This window comes from Chenopodium quinoa, unplaced genomic scaffold (genome assembly GCF_001683475.1).
Source record: "Chenopodium quinoa cultivar QQ74 unplaced genomic scaffold, ASM168347v1, whole genome shotgun sequence".
Lineage (NCBI taxonomy): Eukaryota > Viridiplantae > Streptophyta > Magnoliopsida > Caryophyllales > Amaranthaceae > Chenopodium > Chenopodium quinoa.
This window is the reverse complement of record NW_018744128.1, coordinates 390,013-400,203: the sequence shown is the minus strand read 5'-3', so window position 1 is coordinate 400,203 and position 10,191 is coordinate 390,013. Positions and strand designations below refer to the sequence as shown.

The window sequence follows — 10,191 nt, the reverse complement described above, 5'->3', positions numbered from 1 at the left end:
CTTACCAGACTTTTTATGAGAAACTACCTCATAAAACTAAAATTTTGGTGAGAAACTACCTAATAAAAAAATGTTGTAAGAAACTACCAAATAAAAGGTAAAATGTTGTAAGATATTACCTTTGACCGAATTTCCACCTTTGACTTAATTTTATGACTTTAATCCACCTTAAAACACCCCCGAAACCACCGTGAGGGTTGGTTTTGAAGGTGCAAGATTATTTTCAGGGTGGTCGGAGAAAATTCCGAGTTGGTGGGGGTATGGTAGATTAGTGCTTCGGGATGGTGATTTTTGGGGTTAGAGGTGGTGCTTTTGGGGTAGAAAGGTGGTTCAGGTCTGGTGGCGATTTCAAGCAAGTTGTGTTAGTTTTGGGAATGAAAGCGGTGGTTTCGATAGTGTTTTGATGTCGGTCAATGGTGGAAATCCGATATAGGTAGTATTTTGCAACATTTTACCTTAGTCTCAAGGCGTAGTTTTTTACAACACTAGTACATTTTACCTTTATTAGGTAGTTTATTACAACATTTTTTTATTAGATAATTTCTCACAAAATCTGGATTTTATTAGATAGTTTTTGACAAAAAGTCCTATCTTACCTTTGTCTTGCTTAAGCTTAAGCAAGCTCATTTACAACTCACAAGACCAAATAACACTCATAAATCAACTTTCAAGTACTTGATGCTAAGTACTCAATTTCTTAAGATACGCTCCTATTACCTAAGAATTTACTTGCCCCTGGGTTGTAATTAAAAAATCTATAATTATCTTCTACGCGTGTCTTTGAGTTGTCACAATACTAGTATAAATCTTATACTTTGCCCTAATTAAATTATCACAATACTAATATAAATTATAACTGATGGAGCATTAATTAAAGAATATCGTCTAATTATGCTCCCAAGCGAAGGACTAAATCTCAACGTTCGATTCAGGCAACAACTTGATTTCGAAAAGTGCATGCTATATAGCCTCCCACTTATCTACATGTCTGCTTGCTTTGTTAGCCTGCGATGTGAGCATACATAACACAATATCAGTTGTTATCTATGGAAGTTAAGAGTTTAAATAAACCATATACAAAGTATATATATACAAACAATAAGCAAATACGATCCATTCATTAAACTGACATATATATACAAGTATAAGGTCAATTTTGGATCTGATCAAATTTGTTACCTCTTTCTCCCAGTTGCATCTCATTGTAATAATGCCTAATATCATTGTTTGAACTGCAGTTCCTACAATCATTCCGCCCCATATACCCTATGTATTCGATCATAAATTTGTCAAATTTTCAAATATTAATTGTATCATCGGACTGGAAAGAAACAAATTAGAATGCTAAAATGTGAAAGGTAAATATTTACGTACCGTAACACCTCCATGTAATGTCCATCCCAGCAAAAGGCCTAGAGGGATGCCTATGAGATAGTAACTACCAATATTAACGTACGCCACAGTACTTTGCCACCCTGATCCGACCGCAACACCTACAAGAAAAGAACAAAAAGAAAAAAAAAAAAAAACATATGGGTTGAGCACAAATAGTATGCATTTTGAATTATTTCATTTTTCGATTTAGACGACTAAGTATGTTACGGTAGTATACGTAATTTATAAAATGGACCATGTGGCGTCAAGTATGTAAGAATTGATTTATAGTATAAAGATATCGATGGTTAAGTATGTTGCATACAAAATACACTTGTTGCACACTAGACTTTAAAACTAATTTCAGTTCAGTAAAATTAATTTTAGTTTAGCAAAAAATTAATTTCAGTTCAGTAAAAATTTGTAACTTAAAAGAAGAAGTATAATAGAAAATCAATAAAACAGGGCCTTACAACATAGGTAAGTGTTTTAGAAATTTAAGAACTTACCGGAGAGAACGGGTTGGAGACTGTTGAGGAGGATGGTGAAAGCCAAAAGGACAGAGAGTTTATCAACCTCCTCAAGAACAGGTTGGCTGTTTGAGAAAATTAAAGCCAATTTGTCGTGGAAAATCATAGCCAAAAGCCAGAAGACAACCCCTATTGCTATGGAGGTCGTGGATGCTACTATGGTTGCAAATCTAGCGCCTTTTCCATTCCCAGCTCCTAGTTCATTTGCTACTCTTACGCTGTTTATTCATCATCAAATTAAAATTATAATTTTCAATTTATGAAACATGCAAGTTGTTAAGCATTACATAATACTTGTACTCCGTATAAATTAAATAACCAATCAATCCCAAATAAATTGTAAGTTTTAAATTATCTCAAAATAACTGTACATATACAAACATTGAAACATACAAAAGGAAATTACTATTGTCTCTTTTTTTTCCCCATCGGCTTGAAGTATGCAAGAGAAAAGTGGTGAGATGACCAAATGTAATTGGTGGGAGAGTATAGTAAGGTCTCATAATACGAGGAACTATTTATTGTATGGGGCAAACGTCAAAGAACAAGCCAAAAAGAAAATTGAGACAAATATATTTAAAAACAAAAGGAATAGTATGGCAGTACCCCTTAAAAAAGAATCACAAGTAACAACGAAACACGTACTTGGTCATCAGTATATCGTTACGTACCCTAACTATACCAGGGCATCCAATAAAAGCAGAACAATATATATTAGGGTAATTAATAAGCAATTCAAAATTTCTTACATACCCAACACCAGCAAAGAACGCAAAAGGTATCATTATTTCCCACTGGTTGATGCTGGTGCTACAAAACAGAAACAGTGAACCAGAATGTTCAAGTTAGAAAAGGAGCTTATCAGAAAAGACAAAGTGAAAACCAAACTTGTATCATTGCTTGTACACTACCACATGAATGAAGAATCACATCACAAAGGTCACGTAAGTTTTCCAAAAAAATTGCATGGACCAGTACTTAGATGTCTGTGGAACTATTATTGAACTTGATTTTTGGCTGTTTGTTGCGCCTGTTTTTTTCTATCCCACATGATACTATATATATATATATATATATATATATATATATATAATAATCATTAAAGATAATGGAGAAAGTATTATTACTTTCTTGAAATCTTTTAACTATCATATTTTGTCACTATTTACATAATTTCAATTATTGATGCTAACAATATAAGCTATAAAAACAAATTTAAAAAACAGAAAATCACAAGTACTATACCTTGAATCTAACAAAATATCACATTCTAACATGCATGCATACAAATCTACTCAAGTATGAGTATAAATCACTAATAATCTAAAATCATATCAATAATAAATAAAGCCGGTCTCGCAGCCAGGCCACGAGACAACGACACTTGGCATTTCAGTTTTTCGCCAAGTGTCGCGCCACGTAGGAGATAAATAGGTATTATTTTGACACATGATACTAAGTAAGCGATTTTTGGATAGGTTTTTTAAGATAAAATTATTATATAGAGTTTTATTATCGATATAATTCTAATATTTCATATATACAAAATTAATCATAACTTTTAATAAATATCCTATAACACAATTCTATTTTCATCATTAAATTTGTTTTAAAAAGTTCTTTAAAATAAGATCCATTATAATATATTTAATCACAAACTTTTATACGTAGCTGGCGAAACCATGTCACCAACTATTACAAGAGTTACTTCGTTAGTGCTATAGGAGTTACTTGGTCAGTGTTATAGTGGTTACTCAATCAGTGTTATACATAGGGGTTACTTAGTCAGTGTTAGAGGTTACTCAGTTAGTATTATAGGGGTTACTCAATTAGTTTTATAAGGGTTACTTTGTCCGGCTAGATGGTGTGGCTAGCCGCATACAAAATGCATTGTTATTTAATTTATTTAAAAAAAATTAGAGAATCACAATTAATTTTAGTTTGGTAAAAATACTTTTAGTTCAATAAAAATAATTGAAGTTCATTAAAAATAATTTCAAGTCAATAATAATATAAATATCTACTTACAAACAAAACTGCAAAAAGTATTAATATATAAATATAAGCCATATGATATCATATGTCTAAATATCCAACATTATCAGAACGAATTATTTGACCGTATTCAACATAAAGTAAAAATGTTATCTTAAAATTTTATCAACCATCTGGGCATCGCCCGAGCACAAAACTAGTATGTATATAAAGGGGAGTTTTTTTACCGAGTTTTTAGAGTCACATAGGACAGAAATTTCTTAACGCGCCATGTAAGATTATAAATTTTAGTGATGGCCAATCAAATAAGAGATTTGTAATTTCTTTTAGAATTATATAATTCAAATGCCACATAAGCAAAATTGGCGAATGAGATTTTAAAGTTTAAATTAATTAAATATAATATATTATCTTTTGAAATTAGGAATTTTATCTAAATATATAACAAATGAATGGAAAGTCACAATTTATAAATACAAAAAAAAAAAAAAAAAAAAAAAAAAAAAAAAAAAAAAAACTTGTTTTAAAAAAATACAAACAAATCGTGCATTGCACGAGCTTTATCCAGTATTAGTTAGAATAGAGTCTATATAAATAGTTTAATATGTTTAAATAACTAACAATAGATTTACGAAGTTCCAATAATCCAAAGGAAAATCAGTGAGAATTATCCCATGTCGGTGAGGAGAACAAGAGGTAGATATAAAACAATTTTATATGAAAAATATTTACTGTATAAATGTTCTACTTCTCTTGTTCTCCTCACTAATGTGGGATTATAAGATACTTAAAGTATGGCTTATTTGGAGCGTCTAAAATATTAATAAATACGGTTTTTTCATCAAATACCACTAGTTTTAACATAATTCACCAAATACCACTAACATTTTTCAAATTCACCATATAACATTCAGTTTTATGAAAATGTCACAACATGTCATTAATGACTAACGGACATTAACACCGTTAGTCATTAAGGCTAATAATGCCACGTGGCAGTTTGTGATTGGGTCCCTTCTAAATTATTTAATTTTAAAATAGTTAATTAATTATCAAAAAATAAAAAATAAAAAAAACCAGCCACCACCAACAACAGCCCCCGCCAGCATAGAAGAATAGGACCCCCTTGCCGGCGTGGAATCCGACCAGGAACCTCGCCGGCGCTCCTCCCCCTCCCCTGAACCGTCGTGCCCGGCCGCCCGCATCTCCCTCGAAAAACTCTCCCTTAACCGTCGTGCTAGCATCACCTCAAAAAACTCTCCCCTAAACACCGGTCGACGCCCAAACCCCCCTCCCCTGCGTCGGCGAACGAATTTGCCCCGTCCCGATGCCATCTCTACCCCACTGAACCACCACATACGCCGAAACCCTAAAACCAAAATCTAGGGTTTCGATTTTGGTGTTTTGGGGTTTCGTGGTGGTGGTTTTCGGCAAGTTAGGCGGCGGCGACTTGTGGGAGAGGGTTTGGGCTGCCGACGAAGGGGTTTCGGGGTTGGGGTTGATTTTCGGCTAAGGTGGAAAGGCGGGGAGGGGTTGAATTCGACGAAGGTGATGGTTGAGTTTTCGGCTAAGGTGGTGGCTGGGGTCGGGGTTGTCGCCGTCGGGGGAGGGGGATGGTCGTCGACCAGCCGGAAAGTGGATGGGTGAGGATTGTCACCGGCGGTGGCTTGTACTGGTGGTGTTTTATTTATTTATTTAATTTTTTAAATAATTTTTCTTAAGTTAATTTATTAAATAAATAATATTAATAAGAACCAATTACAAGCTGCCACATAGCATAGAATAACTAACTGAGTTAACAGAAATGGCATGCTGTGACATTTTCATAAAACTGAATTTTATATGGCGAATTTGAAAAATGTTGGTGGTATTTGGTGAATTATGATAAAACTCAGTGATATTTGGTGAAAAAACCGTAATAAATAAATAAAATGAAAAATTTACTATTTAAAGGGAGACAAATTATAGTAGTAAAAATAAAAATTATCATACCATATTGACAAAGCATCCAAGGCTATATCTGCATTCTTCAAATTTCCTGTCATCAACACCAATGCTGTAGAGTACCAGTACTCCAAACTGCCCATGCAATACACAATTAATATTGACAACATACAAGATGATTCTATCATTGATTGTAGAACAAATTTTTCAGTGCAACATTCAAGACGAAATATTATGGCTCCATTATCCACTTCGCATTATAACAATTTATGCTTCCAAGAATAAGAAATCCTTATAGGCTTATAATATGGAAAACGATACATAACAGAATAACAATTTAAGTACTACTCCCACCATTCCTTTGTACGAAGTATATAATCAGATCATGCTCTGTTCAGTTTTTTTTTTTTTTTTTTTCTAAACTGAAATTCTTTTTTTATTAAACTTAAATTATTTTTATTGTATAGAAAATATTTTTACTAATTCCCTTTTTTTTTTCCTTAATTTTATTTCACCATTGTTATCCAAGATTGTTGATTACAACTAATTATTCATAGGAAAAAAAAAACAGGTTAAAAATGCTAAAAATTGCATGTTACTTTAAGTTTTTGTATTAGAAATTGTATCTTACTTTTATTAAGAAAACAAAATTGTTTTTTTAATATATAAAATAAAAAAAAGACCACCTATAAGCATTAAATATATCTTTTAACTTAGTATAAAATACTTGGATTGCATTTTACTTATCATGAGAAAACAAAATTGAATGTATTTTTATATAAAGAGTATTTTTCTAATATTCTTGGATTACAAATAGTGCAAAATTCAAATTGTTGTAAAATAATTACCAGATCATGACGCCGGAAGCAGTAGAGAGCTTGATAAATTCCCATAGACCAGAAAAGGCTTCCATAGAGAAACCAGCCCAACAAAGGGGACAACCACCCCAAAAAACAATGTACCCAAACAACACCAAAGCTTGTATCCACCAAGCCAAGCACAAAGCAATGGCTACACCCATTACACCCCACTCGAGTACCGTGACCAATATCCATGAATCGATAATTTGAAAAATGATACCAACTACCGAAACCCATGCCATGATCCCGGGCTGCAGCTGGCTTTGAAGGAACGTCTGTAGCGGGAAGAGGAACGGGAAACATAGGTGCAATGGTATTAGACACAAGGTCACTGTCCCGGCTAGATCCGCAACATGGTCCGGTTGACCCAATAGCTTTAATAATTGGGTTGAAAAAATGAACAAAGGTAGTAAAAGTATAGAAAATGTGAACAAAACTATCCATGACCTTTGCATGTACACACCCAACATGTAATACTTTTTTGCACCATATGCCTGTCCACATAACGTCTCTAGTGCACTTGCCATTCCTACCTGTTAAATCCAATCACAATTATATTATATAATAAAATTTCGCACATTGACAAACACACAAGTCAAAATGAAATAGCCAAAAAAATTTACTTTTTCATATGTTGTTTTTGCTGGTCTTTTATAATTTTCACTTATTAATTTCATGGTTATCATATTCTAATTAATAAAAGGTTCTATCAATTTAATTAAGTTAAGATAACCAAAGTTAATTATGTTCAAATAAGTAAAAATTAGATGAGTCTCTACCAAAATTCTCCAAAACCTGAATTCTCACAACCTTTACAGTGTTTACACTCCCACATTAAACAAATAAAATATGGAGTAGTTTCTACACTCTCCGATTCTTTTCGATGTTTTTGTTTGAAATTTTCTTCTAAATCATTCCCATCAATATATACAGAGATATTAATGTCATGTAGAGGTGTGTTAGACATGTCTTAATGGTGTACTTTGGGACTATCAAAATTTAAAAGTTTTCTATTATATTTATATGAAATTAACGGTTATTAAAAATAGTGTCTAGACAAACATCAATAGTCAAAAGATGAACATAAATAATGAAGGGATCGGAGTTCTTTCATTCTCTTACGCCCTCAGCTTTTATTTTAATTAACTTCCCTTTACATTTTGCGCAATCTTTAATGTTGTACTTTAAACATTAATATCTTTAATTTCGTATAAATTTGTAAAAAATACTCCGTATAAAAAAGTTGATACTATACTATGAAAACAAAAATAAATTTGAAATGAATCTAATATGATCCACCTAATAATGTTTTTCTTATTACTCATAAATAGAAATCACAAAAGACAACTAATGTTTATAAAGTTTGACAAAGTAAATAATACGGAGTAAATAGGAAAATTAAAAAATTAATAAAAAAAAAAATTAAAATAACGAATTTTCTTTTCAACATCCAATGCATTAGAACAAATACGCTCTCTTTAAAGATAGTACGGAGTACTTCAGGTGGAAACAAAAGGTTGGTAGCTTTAGCAATTTTGTCGAGTTGATTATTAATAGTTTACATTGAAAAAGGGTTAGTTGGTTTTACGTCTTAACAAGCGTCAAATTAGTGGTTAATTGCTGATTAGATTTGAGTCACACACACATATAAATACTTTCTCTGCTTAATTATTTTTAAAACATATATTCTTTTGACACGCATTTAAAAAGAATATAAATAAATAAAATAAATGTGAGAGAGGATCAAATTACTAATCACAAATTATTTTAATAATTTTGTTCTCCTAACTTCTCTTTTATTTGGTGTTTAAAGAGTCACAAACGGCGAGTTATGAGAATCGATCCCAGGATCATCTGGAACCGGGAGGGGAGCTTTAAACACCTGAGATATCCCTCACTCTCTTCTCCTAACTTCTCTAATCTTTACCATTTCCATGTTACAATTTATTTAAAAAAAAAAAAAAAAAAACCTAGAATTTTGACCACTTATAACTTGTACTCCATAAGCCGTATATCTCTTAGGGTGTGTTTGGTTCATCAAGTTGGAATGGATTGATATGGAATCTCACACTAGAGAGATATGGATTCCAAAATCCATACTAGTCCAATGTTGTTTGGTTTTATCGTTGGAATGGATTATATCCTTCATTAATCGAATGGATTGTGAATCTTAGAGGAAGGGGTTGGTATGGGATTTTATGGGTGTGATGGGGAGCTAAAACCCCTTGGATATGAGATTTCATTACTAAAAACCTCAAACAAACAAAAAATTAGATGGAATGAATTCTAACTTCATTCCAATCCATTCCAAATGATCCAACCAAACAACCCTTAATAAGGTTCACTTTAATAAATGGAATCGAATCGTTTTATCACTAATGCCGCGGAAGATAACGTTGACTGGATAGGATTAAATGATTAATCATCTTATTATCTCACAATAATTCACAGAAAAAATAGAAAATTTCTTTTTGTTAATTACGCTTAAACCATTTTTCTCTTATAAAACGAATTCAAATGTGAAAAACAAAAAAAAGAACGGAGATTGTAAACACTGAATCAAGAAATAACTTGTACACCGTATTTAATTTGAGTAAAAGAGTGTAGTAATACCAATAGACCACAAGTAAGACCGACGATGACGTTGGAGCCGAGGGAGATGGCAGCAAGTTCAGCATCACCGATGTGGCCGGCGAAGGACTGAGCGATGACGAACAACGTGTAGGCCGCGATACGAGTAACGATAGTCGGACCAACAATGTGCCATAGCTTCTTAGATTCAATCCATACCCGCTTAGAAAGAGCGAGGTCGTCGTAAAAATAATCATAATTTTGTGTTACACCTTCATTTGATGTTGAATCGTTATTTTCTGACATCAAAGGAATTGCTTGGTCTAATACCATGTGTTTGGGTCCAATTTAGTCCAATTGGGCCTAGGCATTAAAGAATCCAATTAAAAGTCCAAGGTCAAGGTTCATCTCTCCAATTGTGCTAAAGTCAAAGATCAGTCCTCAAGGCAAGCCAATTGGGCTAAGGCCCAACTTCTCCATATATGCAAAGGTATAAAAGCCATCAATATTACATTTGTACATTCATTCAAGAAAAGCCTCAAGCAATTAATTCTCTTGCATAGTGTTCTCTTTCTACACACTGTACTGACTTTAGCATCGGAGGGGCCTTCCTCGGCAACACCCCCGAGGCTAGTTTACGTGTGTTTACTGTGCAGGAAACCTTCGGCCAAACATCACTTGGACCGAATCCAGTCTTCTCCACTTCATCGGACCTTCGACAAGGTCCCATTGTTTTCACCCGAAACAATTTGGCGCCGTCTGTGGGGAGACGAGTACTACTACCCATGAAAATCCACTAATTCATGGCTACTGTGTTCTATCACGAAAAAGGGTCAAAATTTCTAGCAAATTTAACCCAAAATTATTACTCCTATCAAAAGGGGTAATCATTCTTGCAAATGGTGGAGATGATAGAT

At 33.1% G+C, this 10,191-nt stretch overlaps 1 protein-coding gene across 1 annotated transcript; it reads right to left on the bottom strand.

Annotated features, from left to right (window-relative positions):
• Window positions 1-219: 219 nt before the first annotated feature.
• LOC110692838 (protein DETOXIFICATION 27-like) lies at window positions 220-9,607 on the bottom strand. The gene is made up of 8 exons (XM_021869921.1): window positions 9,317-9,607; window positions 6,692-7,236; window positions 5,892-5,978; window positions 2,658-2,714; window positions 1,884-2,122; window positions 1,375-1,493; window positions 1,180-1,266; window positions 220-1,005 (listed from the first exon to the last, which is right to left on the bottom strand). Exons 1-8 carry the CDS (start codon window positions 9,605-9,607, stop codon window positions 961-963), a joined length of 1,470 nt encoding a protein of 489 aa, XP_021725613.1. The 3' UTR covers window positions 220-960.
• Between the last annotated feature and the right edge of the window lie 584 nt (window positions 9,608-10,191).

Excerpts from the sequence above, each read along its gene's own strand:
- LOC110692838 (XM_021869921.1), bottom strand. The coding sequence starts at position 9,607 with ATGGTATTAGACCAAGCAATTCCTTTGATGTCAGAAAATAACGATTCA. Across the intron at positions 1,494-1,883 it reads TCTCCAACCCGTTCTCTCCG|GTGTTGCGGTCGGATCAGGG; the intron begins GTAAGTTCTTAA and ends CTTTTCTTGTAG. Across the intron at positions 1,267-1,374 it reads CATTACATGGAGGTGTTACG|GGTATATGGGGCGGAATGAT; the intron begins GTACGTAAATAT and ends TCGAATACATAG.